General features: G+C 45.5%; 1 protein-coding gene across 2 annotated transcripts in view; it reads left to right on the top strand.

Annotated features, from left to right (window-relative positions):
• LOC141069516 (tRNA (32-2'-O)-methyltransferase regulator THADA-like) overlaps positions 1–21,269 on the top strand; it is a 178,471-nt gene that overhangs the window by 86,492 nt on the left and 70,710 nt on the right. For both annotated transcript variants that reach the window (XM_073559146.1, XM_073559147.1), the window contains exons 13-16: positions 1,619–1,771; positions 17,816–17,925; positions 19,915–20,072; positions 20,892–21,034. In XM_073559146.1, coding sequence (XP_073415247.1) covers positions 1,619–1,771; positions 17,816–17,925; positions 19,915–20,072; positions 20,892–21,034 — 564 coding nt within the window. The remainder of the gene's footprint in view (positions 1–1,618; positions 1,772–17,815; positions 17,926–19,914; positions 20,073–20,891; positions 21,035–21,269) is intronic.

Genomic DNA, 21,269 nt, shown 5'->3' with positions numbered 1-21,269 from the left:
CAAATTGGACAACAACTTTTGGGGTCCATTTTCTCCTGTTACTCTTGAGAAAATAAAATAATTGGGGACTAAAAGATCATGTTTGTGGAAAAAATATGATTTTTTTATTTTCACACCCTGGCGTCATAAACTTCTGTGAAGCCCTTGGGGGTTCAAACTGCTCACCACACATCTAGATAAGTTCCTTGGGGGGTCTAGTTTCCAAAATGGTGTCATTTGTGGGGGGTTTCCACTGTTTTAGCACATCAGGGGCTTTCCAATCGCGGCATGGCGTCCAATCCCAATTCCAACCAAAAAAGTCAAATGGCGCTGCTTCCCTTCCGAGCTCTGCCATGCGCCCAAATAGTGGTTTACCGCCCCATATGGAGTATCAGCGTACTCCAGGCCAAATTGCACAATAACTTTTGGGGTCCTGTTACCCTTGGAAAAATAAAAATTGAGGGTGAAAAGATCATTTTTGTGGAAAAAATATGATTTTTTAATTGTACGGCTGTACGTTATAAACTTCTGTGAAGCCCTTGGGGGTTCAAAGTTCTCACCACACATCTAGATAAGTTCCTTGGGGGGTCTAGTTTCTAAAATGGTGTTATTTGTGGGGGGTTTCCACTGTTTAGGCACATCAGGGGCTCTCCAAACGTGACATGGCGTCCGATCTGAATTCCAGCCAATTTTGCATTGAAAAAGTCAAACGGCGCTCCTTCCCTTCTGAGCTCTGCCATGTGCCCGAAACAGTGGCTCCCCCCCCACATATCAGGTATCAGCGTACAGGTATCGGCGTACTCAGGAGAAATTGCACAATAACTTTTGCAGTCCAATTTCTCCTTTTACCCTTGGTAAAATAAAAAAATGGACCAGAAGTAATTTTTTTGTGAAACATTCAAAAAATTCCTGTGAAGCACCTGAAGGGTTAATAAACTTCTTGAATCTGGTTTTGAGCATCTTGAGGGGTGCCGTTTTTAGAATGGTGTCACTTTTGGGTATTTTCTATCATATAGACCCCTCAAAGTGGCTTCAAATGTGATGTGGTCCGTGAAAATAAAATGGTGTTGCAAAAATGAGAAATCACTGGTCAACTTTTAACCCTTATAACTTAATAACAAAAAAAAATTTTGGTTCCAAAATTGTGCTGATGTAAAGTAAACATATGTGAAATGTTACTTATTAAGTTTTTTGTGCGCCATATCTCTGTGATTTAAGGGCATAAAAATTCAAAGTTGGAAAATTGCGAAATTTTCAAAATTGTCGCCAAATTTCTGTTTTTTTCACAAATAAACGCAAGTTATTTGAATTAAATTTTACCACTAACATGAAGTACAATATGTCACGAGAAAACAGTGTCAGAATCACCGGGATCCATGGAAGCTTTCCAGAGTTATTACCTCATAAAGCGACAGTGGTCAGAATTGTAAAAATTGGCCCAATCATTAACGTGCAAACCCCCCTTGGGGGGTAAAGGGGTTAATTATCTAGTTAGTTAAAATATTATGTTATTAATATTTGGTAAATGTTGATATACATGCTTTTAAATTAACCTCATTGACGTAATATTGATGCTGTTACTCACAATCTTGTATCAAGTTTAATTATTTATCTTTCTCTTTTTTTATTACTGCATCAGAGTTCAGTGATTGGATATTTCATCTGAGTATTTCATCATTGTCCCCTGCGGCTAATTATCAGCGGCGATGCTGTGCTTTGCTCACACTCTGCTCCTTGCTGGAAATCTTTACTGACCATTGGAATCCCCAAAGGAAGAAAGGACAACCCCCACGTGAGTGCTGTTCTTTTGATGAAAACTATTCATACCAAACATCATATTAAACAAGCAAAATTGCTGCAATTTGTGCTGTGTTCGTGGTAATGGTCCTAAAGGTACTGTCACACTTAGCGATGTACCAGCGATCCCGACCAGCGATATGACGCGGTCAGGATCGCTGGTACATCGCTAAGTGGTCGCTAGTGAGCTGCCACATAGGCAGATCTCACCAGCGACATCGCAGCGGTCGGGGGTCGCAACTTACCTGTCACACCAGGCGATCCTGCGTCCTCCCGCCCGGCTCCACGCGTCGCTCGTCCTCACAGCAGGAAGCGCCACAGGAAGCTGACGACGAGAAACAGTCCTGAACGTTCTCGCGCGATCAGCGATAAGCAGCGGGGGAGCCGGTCGCTGGTAAGTATCAGACACAGAGATATCGCTAGCAATATCGCTATAACGTCACTAGTTATAGCGATATTGCTAGCGATATCTCTTAGTGTGACATGCCCTTAACTCCATCCATCATTAACATTCTGGAAAAAATGTGTGCGGGAGGATTTAAAGATGTTTTCTCAGAATTGCCCCTTATCATCTATTCCCAAGTGATATGAGATTGTGGAAAGCACCACTGATTGATCATGACAGTAAGACTTCCTGTTTCCCCCATTTAAATGACGCTATGGTCAAGCTTGCAAACTGCCTCCTCCAATATAACTTGCCCTGCCAAAAATGTATCACTTTATAGTTTGGGTCATAACATACAGGATGATACCAAGTGGGAATAGTGTATGTTATGACCCAAACTATAAAGTGCACATGTTATTTATTCCACTTAGTGAACACCTTAAAAAATTCAGTATCTGTTTTTATTTCACGTTGTATAACAATAATAATAATCTTTTTTTTTTTATATAGCGCTAACATATTCCGCAGCGCTTTACAGTTTGCACACATTATCATCACTTTCCTCGATGGGGCTCACAATCTAAATTCCCTATCAGTATGTCTTTGGAATGTGGGAGGAAACCGGAGAACCCGGAGGAAATCCACACAAACACGGGGAGAACATACAAAGTCCTTGCAGATGTTGTCCTTGGTGGGATTCGAACCCAGGACTCTAGCGCTGCAAGATATATGCAAAAACATATTTTAGTTTTTTATAAAGTGTTTTTTATTGTTCAAAGAGAGTAAAGTTTTAATTCTATGGGACATATGGAGAAAGCCGAGCACTGACCTTGATTGTCTCCATTAGTCTCGTTGGCTTTGAATGAGAACTCCCAGCGGTTAACAGTTATTACTTACCCTGTGAATAGCTGGTAATTGTTCATTTTGGTGAATTCAGCTTTATACACGGTTTCACACAACCATGTGTCACAGCCGGAGTATAGACCATGATGTACAGACTTTCTCTAGGTCTCTTGACACTAACTCAACGACCTCATAGGCAGATATGAAGATTTTGCACTCAGGTTAGAAGACACATTGCCATTCTGTATGTCAATCTTTAACTGTTCCACTTCTTCTTCTACTTGTTTCTGCAACACCACTCACATGAATGGTAACATTTCAGAAGTTTCTGCAGAAAATCCAGAGGCTAAGAAGGAAACACTTGGCTGTCTAACAAAGTAAAGGATTAAACAGGAATAGGGTTCATAGAACCAATGGCACAGGGACAGAATTAACCAGCAAGCAAGGCTATATGTCTGATCAGCTTACATTAAAGAAATGTCATCAGCTCACATTGAAGATTAGTGACCATGGCCCTTACAGCTAGATGCCAATGAATATGGGGTAGAAAGGGGCCACTGGTGGACTGCTTTAAAGGTCAGTGAGTTACTAAAAAAATCAGTAGCATGACGATTTCACGATATCCACCTATGTATGCACAGTTCATGATCTAACTAACTTGTGTCTGCAGCACTGACAGGCTATACAGGCTATAAGGTATAGCAGTGCTCTTGTATTGCTATACCTTATAACTGCGATCACACTGCAGAAAGTCCCATAGTGGGAATAAGTAGAAAAAAGTGTTAAAAATATTTTTTTTAAAATCACTCCATCAGCTGAAAAAGAAAAAAGTTATAGCTCTTAGAATAAAGCGATGCAAAAATAATTATTTTTTCTATAAAATAGTTTTAATTGTTTAAAAGCGCCAAAGCATATAATAACTATATAAATGTGGTATCGCTGTAATCATACTGACCCGAATAATCTGCCTTACCAATTTTACTACACGTGAAATTGCATGCAAAATAAACAAAAAACAATTCCTGCATTGTTTTTTGTTTATTCTGCCTCCCAGAAATCAGAATAGAAAGCGATCAAAAAATTTCATGAGCCTGAAAATGGTACCAATAAAAAGTCAACTCGTCCCACATAAAACAAGCCCTCACATGACTCTGTCCGATGAAATATGGAAAAATTATAACTCAAAATGTGATGCACAAACTTGTTTTTGAAAAAAAAAAGCGTCTTTTACTGTGTGAAAGCAGCCAAATATAAAAACCCCATCTAAATCTACCATCTCTGTAATTGCACCGACCTGAAGAATAAAGTCATCTAATCACTTATACCTCACCAGTAACAGGGTAAAAAGTAAATAAAACCAATTCTTCACATGCTGTTGATCTTTTCATTCTGCCTCCCAAAGATCGCATTAAGGGTCGGCACACATTTGTCCTGCGCTGAGCGCTTACATCGGGGTTTCCATGTAAATTTCTGAAATACATGATTCAGTCGGAACCCCCAGCGGAAGATCCCCTATAATGAGGCAAATGGTGGCACTGTGGACACCATGTCGTCTATGATCCGGCTGTGTCCGTCTTTTTAGGCGTGCATAAAAGTGCCATCAGCCACAGTTTTGTGCACCTCTGAAAAAAAGACACCGCTGAACAGACGGAGTCCAAAGTAACTCTGCTGCCTCATTATAGAGAGTGCCTCCCTCAGCAGTTTATCTGAATCGCATCACTTGGAGATTTAGATGTAAACCCTGATATAAGTGCTCAGTGTAGGGTGTGTGGTGTGACTGGTGGTCGCGTGGTTAATGGAAGGTATGTGTCACTGGGATGGCAGCTCCCTGTGATGTAGCCCGGAGTGTTTTCTTAAGTAGTTGTTGTTCACATTTGGGTCAGGGCTACGGGTAGCTTTGAGAGTTGGGAGGATCGGGCTACCCATGTACCACACACTGTGGTGAGGGGGCTCACTGTACCCCGTTTTGGCTGAAGATATGTGTGTGGTTGTGAATCTGCAGGACCTGTGATGAGGTCATGAACATGTGACTAGCCATGTGATTGGTAACTGGGAGTGGTTACAGGCTATCTAAGGAAGGTGTGTTGCACAGGTGTGAGACAGTGTGTTGGAGACTGTCAGTGTGGACAGAGCTCCCATGTTCCAGGCTCGGACGTCGCATAGCCTGAAGAAGCCGTGCCGGCGACTCCGAGCCAAAGGGAGCGGATGGTCTTGAAACCCGTGTGATACTGACCCGGGTCAGAGAGAACTGTGTACAGGATGCCTCTGCGGTAAGAGGGATCTGGGAACCTGCGTGGCCAACAGGTAACGGTCTTGAAAACCGTGTGATACTGACCAGGGTCAGAAAGAGACTGTGTGTGAACTGATATCTATCGGATGCCTCTGAGGATAAGAAGAATCCGAGAACCTGTCTTGCGATCCAACAGGTAACGGTCCTGACAACCGTGTGTTATACTGACCGGGGTCAGTGGAAGACTGTGTGAGAAGTGGCTATAGGATGCCTCTGTGGATAAAGGTACCCGGGAACCTGTATGGCCGACACCAGCAGGTAACTGACAGGTGTCCGTGTTATACTGACCGGGGTCAGTGAGAAGTATTTTCAGTAAGAGACTGTATCTGTATTCTTGTGCTAAAGCTGAATGTTTAACAGACAGTGCAAATGGCTTCTGGAACTGTCTTAGTAATAAACTGAATGGCTTCATTTTAAACCTGAGCATGCCAGTGATTACCTCAAAGACTTGCAAAGTGAATAATTCCCGTCCACTCACATGGTGGAACGTTACAGGTGCCTCATAAATGTGATCCCAAATGTTATGTAAAGAGTTCCCAATAAAAGCTTCAACTCCGTTCACAAAAAAAAGCAAGTCTTCACTCAGGTCCATCATCTGTTAATGGAAATGTAGGGAGCTTCCACATTACTAATAGCACAAAGGCTCTGGAAAAACTAAATGACCCTTTCCCTCCATAAGAAATTCAGTAAATTCTGTGTTATCAAAACCAAATGCCCCCCTCCCTTCTGAGCCAAAGTGTGCCTAAACCACATTTAGTGTCCACGTTTGGCATTTCTGTAGCGATGACAACCCACGTAATTTACAGGTATATGAGCTGGGCACAACGTACTGGTCACTACAGTTTGCAATTTTCACTCAGCAACATCCCCTGCTACTTATTTCTGGAAAACACCCATGGTGTCAAAATCATCATGACACCTGTAGATAAATTTCCAAAGGGGTATAATTTGCAAAATGTTGTCACTTAAGGAGGGATTCTGCTCTTCTACCACTTAGGAGCTCTGTATATGGAGTCTGCAAACTACTATAGAAAATTCTGTTCTCCAGGATGCCTCCTGTATAACAGTACTGCTCAGCCATGCAGCAAGACTCGTCGGGGACGAGGCGTTATTTGCCAATACCTCTCCGTCCCTCCCGAGTCTCATCTTATGGCTAAACAGTACTGTACAGACACATACGGGGGATTTCTACATTCAAGTTGTGGGACAAATTTGGGTGCCATTTTTGAAACTGCCCGGGAACTGATATAAGGCTATCAAGCCTGCATGTTTTGGAGTCCCCCGATTCCCAGTCCCGCAGTGTGAATACTTCATAACACTGTGGGGCGGGATCAGGGGACTACAAAACACGCAGGCACGATAGCCTGATGTCATTTACCAGGCAGCGCGCACTGTGCATGCCCAAGAACTTTTGAAGCAACGCAGGCGCTCTCCGGCATGTAAAGCAAACAACAATACAGGAGGAGGCGGGGCAGGGGTGCAACACAGCGATGATGGACAGCTGGGAGGCGGCTTAAACGGAGGGACACATTATACCTCTGTGACAGAATCCAGGTATGAGGACCTAGTTATAAAAGTCAATATTTCGCCGTTAATAGGGGTCAGAAACAGAAGAGCCACCTTCACAGAATGCAGCCTTAGTGCTGCTGCAGGTGGCTCTTTTAGTTAAAAACGCCCTAGGGGGACAGATTTCCTTTAAGCTTAGTTGTCTGTAGGAGGCGGACCTGGATCTCATCCCAGATCCGCAGTTTTCCTTTCAGGTATCTTGTTGTGTGTTAATCTTTTCACTTTGTTTTTCAGATTCTTAATAATAATAATCTTTATTTTTATATAGCGCTAACATATTCCGCAGCGCTTAACAGTTTGCACACATTTTCATCACTGTCCCCGATGGGGCTCACAATCTAAATTCCCTATCAGTATGTCTTTGGAGTGTGGGAGGAAACCGGAGTACCCGGAGGAAACCCACGCAAACACGGGGAGAACATACAAACTCCTTGCAGATGTTGTCCTTGGTGGGATTCGAACCCAGGACCCCAGCGCTGCAAGGCTGCAGCGCTAACCACTGAGCCACCGTCCTCTTCACCCTAATTCTCACCCTGTTTTCCCACACTAATGCGACTGAGAGAGCAGTGTGGTGACACCCTCATCGCCCACTCTCAGACCCGCAGGAAGGACCTTATCCCCTGTGACCCTTACGGGTGTTTCAGGGTGATTCACGGTGGCCGGTCCTTTGCCTTTTCCCCTCCTCACCCCTCACCTCGGAGAGGGCTGAGAGGAAGACTGTCGTCACCAGCAGTGGCCTCCCCCCTTTTCGTAAGGTGTTGATGCCGTCTTTTGCACTGTCCGGAGACGGTGCGTAAAGGAAGATCTTGGCTCCCAGCGACCGTCTCTCACCCGAGGGCTCCTGATGTGATCCTCATCTCTGAAGAGGAACCGGAGACAACTGACAGGTATGTATGTCCCCCACTGCAGCGGCGCTTAGCTCTTCTAGCAGGGGATAAGCTTTCTTCCCCGTACAGACCTGACCACTGTCAGTCCCACGGGTTCCACATAGGACTCACCGGTCTCCGCGCCTTTTTTCTTTGGGTGCACGTGTCCCCCCCCGCCGGTATTCATATCATAGAAAAACCTTCCGCATAACGGTGATTCTTCTGTCTGGACATGCCTCCCCCGGCGTGTCAGATCTTAGCTTTCTCTTTCTCCTGCTGGCCTTTTTCGGACACGCCCCCCGCTCTGCGCACTTATTCTAGGCGCCCTTTTTTTCATCCTATTGGAGTCTCCTCTCCCGTCCTTTACATGCCCCCCCGGCCGGTCATCCAATCACAGGGGCGCTTTCACTTTGTTCTGGCCGGCAGTTCCTCCGGTCTTGCCAGTCAGGCAGCCCGGCAGCTTAGCTATGCCCACCACTCGCATCACGTAGGTCTTCGTGTGGACAGCATCCATCTTGGACCCGGTGCTTCTGTAGCTCGTGCACACAGTCCAAGACACAGCCCTGGCCTGTCTTCTCCTGCGATCTCCACCTTATCTTCCTGCAGACATCCGACACGGGGGACACAGCTAATCTGCGGCTGCCTTATCGCTGGTTCCGGGTAGGGTCTGCCCTCTCCCCTTCCTGGCCTCTGTACCACTATATAGCACTCCTGCAGTATCCCTCCACTATATAGCACCTTCTGCAGTATCACCCAGGCTCTACTTATGCCCAACCCTGCAGGGGCTTCTGGTCTTAAGCCCACTGTGATTCATTACGCCTGTGCCCGCTGTAATAGAAAGTGGTCTTCAGGTCAGCCATGCCCTTTCTGCCCGTCGTGCAGTCCTTCCACCATGTCTGCCCCACAGGAGCACTCTAACGCCCGGGATGATAGCACACCCCTCCCTCTGGAGTGGGCTGTTGCTATGTCTCAGTTGGTCGCTGACCTGACTAAAGTGTCACAGTCCTTGGTCCAGGTCCTAGAACGTCTTCCACATCTATTTGCCGCCACCAGTTTTCCGATCGCCTCTCACGGTGATTCGCACGCACCTGACCACAACCTTCACAGAGACAGATCGGGTAAAAGACCTAGGAAGCGGGATCTGTCTAGCTTCCCATCCAGTTCACCGGGGCCCCTCAGCACCATCTAGGATGCCCCTCTCCCCCATTCCCCCTCCTCGGAGGCGGACTTTGAGTCGGATGTGGTTTCTCATTCCGGGTCTGACTGAGATGCAGACCAGGCTTCAAGGACGCAGGACATGGTAGATAGCCTTATCTCGGCTATTATTAAAACTCTTACTAAAAGAGGACGAGGCGTTCGTTCAGGACGACTCCGTTTAATTCAAGCGGGTTAAACGTCCCTCCCATTTTTTCCCCAATCACAAGGAGTTTGAGGCTAGGGAACATCCCGAAAAGCACTTTCCAGGAAGGAACCAGCTCCTCACTGGAGGCCAAAGGGCCGCTCCTCCAAGCCCTCTGGGTCCCGCAATCACAGGTTCTCCTCTAAGTGACGGGTCACCCCCACCTGGAAGTCTTTCCAGGGTGGGAGGCTGGCTTCTTTTCTTCAGGGATGCATGGTTGTCGGTGGTCGACGACGCCTGGGTCAGAGAGATCGTTACGTCTGGCTACAAGATCGACTTTTCTTCCCCCAGGAAGGCATTTCTTTTCGTCTCACCCACCAAAACAGCCGTCTCAAGCCCCAGGGGTTCTCAAAGCCGTCTCTTCCCTTCTAAACACAGAAATAATCGTACCCATTCCTTGGAACGAACGGTTTTCAGGGTTCTACTCCAACCTTTTTGTAGTCCCAAAAAAAGGCGGCTCGCTCCACCCGATCTTGGACATCAAGCAGTTCAATCGCCACGTTCAGATCCGCCACTTCAGAATGGAGTCCTTATGCTCGGTGATCGCCTCCATGGAACCAGGAGAATTTCTTTGCTCTGTATACATTCAGGAAGCTTATCTTTACATTCCTGTTTGTGTGCAGCATCAGCGATTCCTTCGGTTTGCGATCCAGAAGGATCATTATCAGTTCATGGCCCTTCCTTTTGGCCTGGCGTCTGCCCCCAGGGTCTTCACGAAGGTCATGGCAGCGGTCATGGCCATCCTTCGTTCCAAGGGGATTCTCATAATCCCTTATCTGGACGATCTACTGATCAAAGGGCCATCCTGCCAAGACTGAGATCAGAGCCTCCAGGTCACGTTGGACACTCTGGTCCGTCTCGGCTGGATAGTAAACAGAGAGAAATCCTCCCTGATACCAACCCAGCGCCTGGTGTTCCTGGGCATGGAGTTCGACACGACCCGGATTCGTGTCTTCCTTCCAATGGGCAAGTTTTCATCCCTCTGCCAGGGAATCAGATCCCTAAAGCGTCCAGTCCCTCCCCTCTTCGATCCTGCATGAGGGTCCTAGGGAAAATGATTGCTGTGCCTTTCGCCCACTTCCACACTCAGCCCTCTTCAGCTGGCCCTCCTGTCTGCCTGGGACAAGAGAACGGTCTCACTATAGACCGACCTGTGCTTCTGCCTCTCAAGGTGAGGCAATCCCTGACTTGGTGGACGCTTTCCGCCTCAGTCCTGCGCGGGAAGTGAATTTCTTCCTCTTCGGTGGCAGGTCATCACCACCGATGCCAGTCTCCTCGGGTGGGGAGCGGTTTTCCTTCAGCATACAGCGCAGGATCGCTGGAATGCTCGGGAAGCCCTTCTCCCCATCAATCTTCCTGAGATCAGGGCAATCTTCCTTGCCCTTCTCCGCTGGCAGTCCCTCCTAGTAGGCAAGCCGGTCCGCATTCAATCGGACAACGCCACGGCCGTGGATTACATAAATCACCAAGGCGGGACTCGCAGCAAACAGGTCATGGCAGAGGTGACAAGAATTCTGTGATGCGTGGAACGTCACGTCCCTGCCATATCAGCTGTTCACATTCCGGGGGTATAAAATTGGGCAGCCGATTTCCTGAGTCGTCAGGGCCTCGCATCAGGCGAGTGGTCTCTCAATCCTGTAATCTTCAACCAAATATGTCAGAGATGTGTCACTCCGGACGTCGACCTCATTGCATCTCAGATGAACCACAAGGTTCCTCTCTTCGTAGCCAGGTCCCAGGATCCGCTGGCCATCGGCTGCGATGACCTAGTAATCCCATGGTCCCAGTTTTTTTCCGCCTCTCCCCCTCGTTCCGAGGGTCGGGAAAAAGATAAAGACAGAAGGGATTCCCGTAATCCTGATAGCTCCAGATTGGCCAAGGCGATCTTGGTATGCGGAGCTGGTAAACATGCTTTCGGATGTTCCTTGGAGGCTTCCAGACCGTCCAGATCTTCTCTCGCAAGGGGCCCCCTCTTCCACCAGAGTTCTCAGTCTCTGAGTTTAACGCATGGTCGTTGAGGCCACAGTTCTGAAGGAGGCTGGTTTTTCTCACCAGGTCATTCAGACCATGATTAGGGCGATAAAACCAGCATCCTCGCACATTTACCACAGGTATTGGAAGGCCTTCTTCCGGTGGTGCGAGGAGAACAACTTGTTTCCAGTGTCTTTTTCCCTTCCTCCTATTCTGGGCTTTCTTCAAGCGGGTCTCGACTCAGGTCTATCCATCAGTACCCTCAAAGGACAGGTTTTCACTCAGTCTATCCTTTTCCAGAGGGATCTGGTTTCCGTTTCTCAAGTGAAGACCTTTCTTCAGGGTGTCACCCATCTGGCACCACCTTACCATCCTCCAATAGATTCATGGGATCTTAATCTCGTTCTCAGCGCTCTCCAACGTGCACCCTTCGAACCCATTCAAGACATTTATTTTGCTTTCCTGTCATGGAAGCTGGCCTTCCTAATCGCCATTACGCCTATTAGGAGGGTTTCCACGTTAGCAGTATTATCTTGTCGTTCTCTGTTCCTGATTCTACATCAGGACAAGGTAGTTCTCAGACCCATTCCTTCCTTTCTTCCCAAGTTGGTGTCTTCTTTTCACATCAATGAGGAAATTGTTCTTCCTTCTTTATGTCCTTCCCCAGTTCATTCCCAGGAGTACACCCTCCACAAGCTGGATTTGGTCAGGGCCATTCGAGTCTATCTTTCTAGGACCGCTTCCTTTCGTCAATCCGATTCTCTGTTTGTCAAAATGGTGTCACTTGTGGGCTTATTATTCCAGCAAATTTTGCATTCAAAAACTCAAATGCCGCTCCTTGCCTTCCAAGCCATGCTGCGCACCCAAACAGTAGTTTTCCCCCACATATGGGGTATTGGGGTACTCAGAAGAAATTAAACAACAAATTGTATGGTGCAATTATTCCTGTTAACCTTGTGAAAATGCAAAATTTGGAAATAAATTGAACATTTTACTTTCTGTCACAAAACTTTTACTTTAGATCCAAATTTTCATTTATTTTCACAAGGGTAACAGGGCACACGACAGGGCTTGGAAGGGAAGGAGCGCCCATTTGACTTTTTGAATGTAAAATTTGCAGGAATAATTAGTGGACACCATATTGCGTTTGGAAAGCCCCTAATGTGACTAAAGAGTGGAAACCGCTCACAAGTGACACCATTTTGGAAATTAGACCCCTCAGGAAACTTATCTAGATGTGTGGTGAGCAGCTTGAACCCCAAGATGCTTCACAGTTAGTTAAAAATGTTGAGCCATGGAAATAAAAAAAAAATCACATTATCCCCACAAAAATGTTTTTTACCTTCCACATTCCAAAAATTCCTGTGAAGCACCTGAAGAGTAAATAAGCTTCATCAATGTGCACTTTGAGGGGTGCAGTTTTTTGAATGGTGTCACTTTTGGGTATTTTCTGTCATATAGACCCCTCAAAGTCTCTTCAAATGTGATGTGGTCCCTAAAAAATGGTAAATTTTGTTGGAAAAATGAGAATTCGCTGGTCAACTTTTAACTGTTATAACCTCCTAAAAAAAGGAATATTATGTTTCAAAAATTGTGCTGATGTAAAGTAGACATGTGGGAAATGTTACTTATTTTGTGATGCAAAATTTTGGGGGAAAATGGGGGTGCGTCTTATAGTTGGAATATACTTACAAAATACTGTGGCGGTGGTCCCGGTCCGGCGATGCAGCCTCCCTTCCCAGGCTGGTGCTATGGTCGTGCACTGTGGTGTGGGGGGAGGGCTCTGCCGCCATTTTGTGAAAGCCCGGAGGCCCCCGCAGATCCTTTGCTGCGATGCGGAGGCTTCCAGGAAAATGGCCGCCGGGTGCGACGCATGCTCAGATTCAGATCTCGGCACCGAGATCTCGGGAGACGTGATCTCAGGATGAGATCTCGTTGCCGAGATCTGAATGTGAGCATGTGCCGCCCCAGCGGCCATTTTTCTGGGGGTCACCGCATCGGCAACGAGATCTCGTCCCAAGATCTTCCGAGACAAGATCACGTTGCCAAGATCTCAATCTGAGCATGCTCCAACCTCTGCGGCCATTTTCCCGGAGCCACCGCTTAGCAGCAGTAGATCTGTGTAGGCCTCCGGGCTTTCACAAAATACCGGATGAGCCCCGCCGCACCACAGAGCATCACCACCGCACCTGTCACAAAATGTAGTCGGAACCACCAGGAACCCTAGAGCACCACCCACCGCCACACCAGACTGGGATGGGATTTACCAGAGGCACCAGCCTGGATCACCGAACAACCCCTGTGACCACGCTACCCTGTGACCATTCCTCCTCCACCTGTGCTGATCCCCCCCCCCCCGTAAGCTGAATTCGGACTGTAAGACAGACCCCCATTCAACACATTTTTTTCCCTATTTTCCGTCTGATTTAACCCCTTTCTAACATCAGACGTACTATTCCATCCATGTGACTTTGCACAATTTGACCATGGATGGAATAGTATGTCTAAATGATCGCGGTCGAGTGTCAGCTGATTCAGTCACAGACCGCTCCTGGCACATTACGCCCTGAAATACTGCAATCTAACAAGATCGCAGCATTCAGGAGCCGGCACAGGGGCTGACAGCCCCTCTGCCTTTGGATCGGGGACCCCGTGGTGTGGTACTGTTGTTTTGACGCATTCCGTGCGCAAGCGTACGCGTGCGGTTTTTTTTACGGCTTTGGGCGGACCCAAAAAATGCAACAGGTTGCGTCCAGCACGTCTATACGCACACCTTGAAAAAACTCACGAACGCATGCAAACGCAAGACCATGCGTACGCCATGTTAAACATAGGTACGCATGCACACGGATGTGCACGATGCGCTGCGCACAAAAATGCTAATGTGAAACCAGGCTTATATGGAATGCAGATGCTGCTTCATCTGCGTGCCATAGAAGGGATCAGCCTGCAAAAAATGATTGTCCCATAGTGGGACCAAGTAAAAAAGTTAGGGAAAAGTAAAAAAAAAACAAAAAAACATTTTAAATAATTGTAAAAATATTTAAAAAAAGATAAAAAATAATAATAAAAAATCAATATATATTCTATCTCTAAATATTTGAATGGAAAAAAACCCCAAAACAATAAAAGTATACATATTTGGTATTGCCGTGTCCGTAACAACCCGACCTATTAAACTGTCTAACCCTTTTAGTGAACACTATAAAAAAAAGGCAAAAAACAATGCTTTTCCATCATACCACCGAAAAAAAAGGGGAATAACACCCTATCAAAAAGACTGATATAAACATGGTACCGTTGAAAACGTCATCTTGTCCCGCGAAAAAAATAAGCAGCCATACAGCTTCATCACCGGAAAAATAAAAAGCTTATAGCTCTCAGAATAAAGTGATGCAAAAACAATTATTTTTTCTACAAAGTAGTTTTTATTGTATAAAAGTACCAAAACATAAAAAATGAGGTATCGCTGTCATCGTACTCACCCGAAGAATAAAACTGCCTTATCAATTTTGCCACACACGGAGCGGTATTAACCCCCCCCCCCAAAAAAAAAAAAAAAGAAATTCATGAATTGCAGGTTTTTGCTCATTCCACCTCCGAAAAATCGGAGTAAAAGGTGATAAAAAAAATCATGTGCCCGAAAATGATACAAATAAAAACGTTAGCTCGTCCCGCAAAAAAAACAAGACCTCAGATGACTCAGTGGGCCAAAATATGGAAAAATTATAGCTCTCAAAATGTGGTGATGCAAAAACTATTTTTCGCAATAAAAAGCGTATTTTAGTGTGTGACAGCAGTCAAACATAAAAAGATTAGTTTTCAACCTGGACAGTGCCAAGATGCAACTGTCCACGCTGAGAACCACTGGTGAATGAGCTGCAGGGAAAGCAGCGTCAGTAATCGGGGGTGATGTCATAGAGGTTACCTCCAGTCACTGGGCTCCGTTCCCAGCCGGGTTGAGCAGTGGTGAGATCCCCGCTAGCACCGTGAGCGCTCACGGTGCTAGCGGGGATCTCACTGAAGGCACAGCAGTTACGTCCGGTCACTGGGCTCTGTTCCCAGCCTAGCTGAGCTGCGGTGAGATCTGGGGTCACTTATAAAATTCACATACCTGGAAACAGTAGATTCGTTCCAAAAAGGGGCACTTGTTGGGCATTGCCACTGTTAAGGCACATCTAGATAAGTTCCTTGGGGGTCTAATTTCCAAAATGGGGTCACTTGTGGGGGAGTTTCCAATGTTTAGGCACATCAGGGGCTCTGCAAACGGAACATGACGCCTGCAGACCATTCCATCAAAGTCTGCATTCCAAAACGTCACTACTTACCTTCTGAGCCCCGACGTGTGCCCAAGCAGTAGTTTTCTCCCACATATGGGGTACCAGCGTACTTAGGACAAATTGAACAACAACTTTTGTGGTTCAATTTCTCCTTTTACCCTTGGGAAGATAAAAAATTGGGGACTAAAAGATCATGTTTTTGGAAAAAATATGATTTTTTATTTTCACGCCTGGGCGTTATAAACTTTAGTGAAACAGCTGGGGGTTCAAATTTCTCACCACACAACTAGATAAGTTTCGTGGGGGGTCGAGTTTCCAAATTGTGGTCACTTGTGGGGGATTGCCACTGTTTAGGCAAATCAAGGACTCTCCAAACACGACGTGGCGTTCAATCTGAATTCCAGCCAATTTTGCGTTGAAACAAACGGCGCTCCTTCCCTTCCGAGCTCTGCCATGCGCCCAAATAGTGGTTTACCCCCACATGTGTGGTATCGGTGTACTCAGGAAAAATTGCACAATAACATTTGGGGTCCAATTTCTCCTGTTATCCTTGGGAAAATAAAAAATTGGGGGTGAAAAGAGCATTTTTGTGGAAAAAATATGATTTTTTTAATTTTATGGCTGTACGTTATAAACTTCTGTGAAGCCCTTGGGGATCAAAGTGCTCACTACACATCTAGATAAGTTCCTTGGGGGTCTAGTTTCTAAAATGGTGTCACTTGTTGGGGGATCCACTGTTTAGTCACATCAAGGGCTCTCCAAACGCGTCTAATCTCAATTCCAGCAAATTTTGCATTGAAAACTCAAACAGCGCTCCTTCAATTTCGAGCTCTGCCATGCGCCCAAACAGTGGTGCACCCAACATATGGGAGTATTAGCATACTCAGGACAAATTGCACAGTAACTTTTGGGGTCCAGTTTCTCCTGTTACCCTGTTAATTGAATCAGAAGGAAAATTTTTGTGCAATAAAGTTAAATGTTCCTTTTTTTTTTTTTAAACATTCCAAAAATTCCTGTGAAACACCAAAAGGGTTAATAAACTTCTTGAATGTGGTTTTGAGCGCTGCAGTTTTTAGAATGGTGTCAATTTGGGTATTGTCTATCATATAGACCCCTCAAAGTGACTTCAAATGTGATGTGGTCCCTAAAAAAAAATGGTGTTGTAAAAATGAGAAATCGCTGTTTTGCTTTTAACCCTTATAACTTCCTAACACAAAAAAATTTGGTTTCCAAAATTGTGCTGATGTAGAAAAGTAGACATGTGGGAAATGTTACTTAAAGTATTTTGTGTGAAATATCTGTGTGATTTAAGGGCATGAAAATTCAAAGTTGGAAAATTGCTAAAAATTTTCACCAAATTTCCGTTTTTATTCACAAATAAACACAAGTCATATCAAAGAAATTTTACCACTCTCATGAAGTATATGTCACAATTAAACATTGTCAGAATCACCGGAATCCATGGAAGCGTTCCAGAGTTATTACCTCATAAAGGACAGTGGTCAGAATTGTAACAATTGGCCCGGTCATTAACATGCAAACCACCGTTGGGGGGGGGGGGTAAAGGGGTTAACGGCATAAAAATTAAAAGTTTGAAAATTGCTAAATTTTCTGAATTTTCGCCAAATTTCCATTTTTTTCACAAATAAATGCAAGTCATATCAAAGAAAACTTACCACTATCATAAAGTACAATATGTCACGAAAAAACAGTTTCAGAATCAGTGGCATCTGTTGAAGTGAACCAGAGTTATCTACTATATACTGTAGTCGTCTAATTCTGTTTGTCTGTCTGTTTGTAGCGGAAATCCCGCGTCGCTGATTGGTCGCGCCAGGCCTGCCACGACCAATCAGCGACAGGCGCAGTCCGGCCGTGAATTGACGCTCGCCACCCATACTGTCGGTAGATCTGTGGCGCTAGCCGCTGATCTCCCGACGGTTGCCGCGGGTCACCTCCTGTCGCACGGAGGTCAGCGGCGACGCAGCGGGGAGATGACCGGCGTTAGTGACCAATCAGCGACAGGTGCAGTCCGCCCGCTAATTGCCGCAGGATTTGAACCACGCTTTTCTGATTGGTCGCTCCCGGTGACCAATCAGCGATATTGGCGTGGAATTTAACCCTCACTCACAGCGCGACGTAGTTCACTCATCTTTACTGAACAAGTTCTGTCTTAAATCTTCATAAACAAACTACATACATATTCTAGAATACCCGATGCGTTAGAATTGGGCCACCATCTATTTACTACGTAAAGTGACACTGGTCAGAATTGTAAAATTGACCAGGTCTCGAAGGTGAAGGGGTTAAGATTATTATCTCTATCTAATTTGTGTGGTTTATATGCTGGTATAAATTCTTTATTTTATTATGTAGAAAATCTATTCCTTTTCTTTTCTCAGACTGTAATTTCAAATTTCTGCCTACATGCTATATTTACAGGAGATGCGTGTCTTCTACTGAATGCTGCAAAACAGAAAGGATGCTGGGATTTCCTGTCAGCTGGCAGTATGCAGGCACTGTTGGCATGTATGCAAGACAGCACTAACGAGGTAACCCATCTTATCAAAAAGCTCGAATGTGGCCAGTTTTAGCTTTCATTTTTTATACCGCAGCTCCACTGACCGTCCGCCAGAGATACAGGCTTTTTTTTTTTTAGTGCCAATTTTTATGATTTTCACGAAGGGGGTATGTCTCACAGGGTAATAATACAGAACAGCCTAAAAAAACGCACCCCCAGAAAATTTTTTGAGCCACGGCCTCTTTCAAAGGGAATAAAATAAATAGGAAATAAAATAAGCGCAAAAACTGGCCACTTTTTACTTGGTGACTGGTCCTCTTTAAACATATTATTATCCCCTTTCCGACATCGGGCGTAATAGCACGCCGATGTTTGGACTCCCTCTCTCTGATGTGGGCTCAGGCGGTGACACATTTCTTCTTGTGTAGAGCAAGACAGGGAGGGGGGAGTAGTTGAATAAGCCCCGCCCAGCGGACCGGACTGCGGCAGTTTACATACATCTGAACCGATATAAAAAAGGTATTTATGCATGAAAGGTGCGGGGTCAGGGGGAAGCAAGAGTACTAAGAGAATCCTTATGTGACACACAATTGAATGATATCATTATATGATATCTCAAAAAAGGGGTGACAGATTCCTTTTAAATGAATCGTCATCAAGGGGCAGTGTTGGTGACGCTCACCCTGTTTCTGTCTCCGCACCCCTGATAATAATTCATTTGAGGGCAGTAAGAGAAGCTGTGGTGCAACGCAGGTGTCCTTCACCCTTCTTCTATCACCCCCTCCTGATGACTTCTCCTTTCACATTAAGAAGCTGACAGGGATAGAAGCAGAGTGTTACCACCACTGGCCGTGCACTCTTCTGACCACTCGTCCACCGCAGCTGGTTGTGCCACCGCCATGCCCGCTGCTGCCCGCTCCTCTGTTCCTGTCCTTCGGTCCTGCCGTGCTCCTCGCACTGCTGGAGGCTCCAGGACCCGGCACATGCGCTCTGGCACTCTTAGAGGGCGGTCACGTCTCCTCAAAGGTCCTGTAGGTTCTCGGATGTCCTGACCCAGGTGGCCCCCTCCCAGGTCCTTTATTCACTTCGATATCCCGACCTGGAAATCCCCGCAGCCAATCCGGGTAAGGTGGAGGGTATTTGAACCTGCTTCCTCTTTTCAGTGGTGCCTGGTTATTGTTTAAGCTCCTGCTTCTGTGACCCAGGCCCGCGTCTGTACTTCTGTGTCTTGCTCTGCATGCCCATACCTTGTGCGCTACCCTGCGCGTCCGTATTCCTATACTCTGTCCCGCACGTCTGTAGTTCTGTGTCTTGCCCTACATGCCCATACCTTGTCCGCTACCCTGCGCGTCTGTACTCCTCTACCCAGCTCTGCACGTCTGTACTCCTGTATCCTGCTCTACTAGTCCGCGCCCTGCGCAACGCTCTGCTCATCTATACTCCTGTGCTCTGTTCTGTATGTCCGTCCCTAGTGCTCCTGTGTTCGTCAGCCTTCTCCGTTACCCTTCTATTCCACGTCTCTCCCGCTATCTGAGTCGCCCCTCTTGGTATCGGCTACCATGGTATTAGAGATCCCTGGGCCTGTCCCTGACGATCCCTGTATAGGGGTCGGTCTTCACTAGGCCGGCTCGCCCTGGGCAATCTGTTCCACGGTCCAGAGGGTCCACTCTTATAGCATGCCTCACTGAGGCGTTACACATAGCTTGCACCTCGGTCACTTCTCCCAGAGCTTCTGTAAGTGCCATGGATTCAGGACATCTTCAGAGGGTCCCATTGAAAGAAACTGTGGTAAGTGACTTCAGCACTATCCCCTGATGATGTCCTTTCTCAAGCGAGGTGATAAACACTGTTATAGGGAGAAGTATAGGGTATTTCATAATAAAGCAAATGACAAAAATGCTCAGGTGTAAAAAAAAATATTTATAAAATGCATTTTAGGTATCGGACCACCGATTAAAGTGTTACTACCTTTTTCTCAATGTTTTGATTTCTAATGTGTTTAAATATTCATTACTTACAGATCCGTGAGATGGCATCTGATCTGCTTGCCCGTTTCTTCTTGCCAGCCTCCGAGGAGCTGACTGTCACACTATTTAAACTAGGGCAGACACTTCTCTGTAGTCCTCGTGTACCAATGGCAGAATCTGGAGCTATCCTAATAAAGACTTTGCTGCAAAGGTGATTTGAATATTGTAAACTGAGAAAACAGCTGTAGAAGGGTTGAGTTTTAGGGTATTCCCATGTCATACTGTTATGACATATCCAAATAATATGACATAAATGTATAGTAAATTTGAGTCCCACCAATGGGACCTACCGCTGTCTTGAGAATGGCACCCCTTCACATGCTGCCTTCAGTCCAATTGTGGTTGAAATTCTGACACAAATAAAAGGAAATTAAGATCATCATATGTCAGGGGCCTGTTCTTGAGGTAGATGCAAGTTTCAGTTGTGGGACCTGAATGTACGTACATCTTGTGGCTATGCCATAAATATACAATATGGGTATGCCCTTGAAAGACTGCCATTCATTGTCATAGCAGGTTCGCATGATTCACTGTCCTTAACTCTTTTTCATTAGAATGCTCTTACCAGAATAGACAAGTGTGCTGCAGATTATAATGGCAGTTCTCTTAATATTTCTTTAGTGTTTCTGAAATTCATCATGTTGGCTGAAAATTACAGACTATTTACATTTAATTCCTATCTGTACTTTACTAAATAGTTTATATGAAAAATGCATGAGGGGGAATGCATCAAGTTTTTTTTTTTTAGCAAAAACCTTTCTTTCATGACCCACCATATGTATTATGTGCCAGGGCTGCCTGCCTTGAGTTAATAGGGAACTTGTTGATCTAGGTGTTTTTTTTAAGATGAATTTAAAAGAAAATAATTTCAAGTTCTGTTGGTATAATGAGCAATATTTGCAAAAGTTTGTCAAACTTTTAGTAGTAATATGTGTTTATTACCCCATTTTTATTTTGATCGCTGATGAAGGCCAAATGATTGTATGTACTTGGATGACGGTGTCCCCCTGACTGCCCTGGGACTTGTTACTTATCTTACCAATGTGCTTAAGGATCATTATTGCTGTGCACAGGACAACCTCCTGCAGGCAGCAAGCAAGAAGCCCATCCATGGTAAGCATTCTGTTGGTGAAATAAAGATACTAATTGGTTTTGGTAAATAACTTTCATTGCTCACAGATACTGTATGAATAACACTACAGTGTCATTTGTTTTAGTGTATGGAGACTTTGACACCTTCCCAACATATATCGTACATGTACGGCGCAGTGGGCAAGTAGTTCCCATACAGTGCCATACATGCATGAAGGTATGGAAGTGGGCTTGGGAGTTGAGCCCTCTTTATTCG

The sequence above is a fragment of the Dendrobates tinctorius genome, unplaced genomic scaffold, assembly GCF_039654945.1.
Source record: "Dendrobates tinctorius isolate UK_male_01 unplaced genomic scaffold, ASM3965494v1 ptg000265l, whole genome shotgun sequence".
Lineage (NCBI taxonomy): Eukaryota > Metazoa > Chordata > Amphibia > Anura > Dendrobatidae > Dendrobates > Dendrobates tinctorius.
Note: the sequence above shows the minus strand (reverse complement) of the source record. Positions and strands in the feature narration are given on the sequence as shown.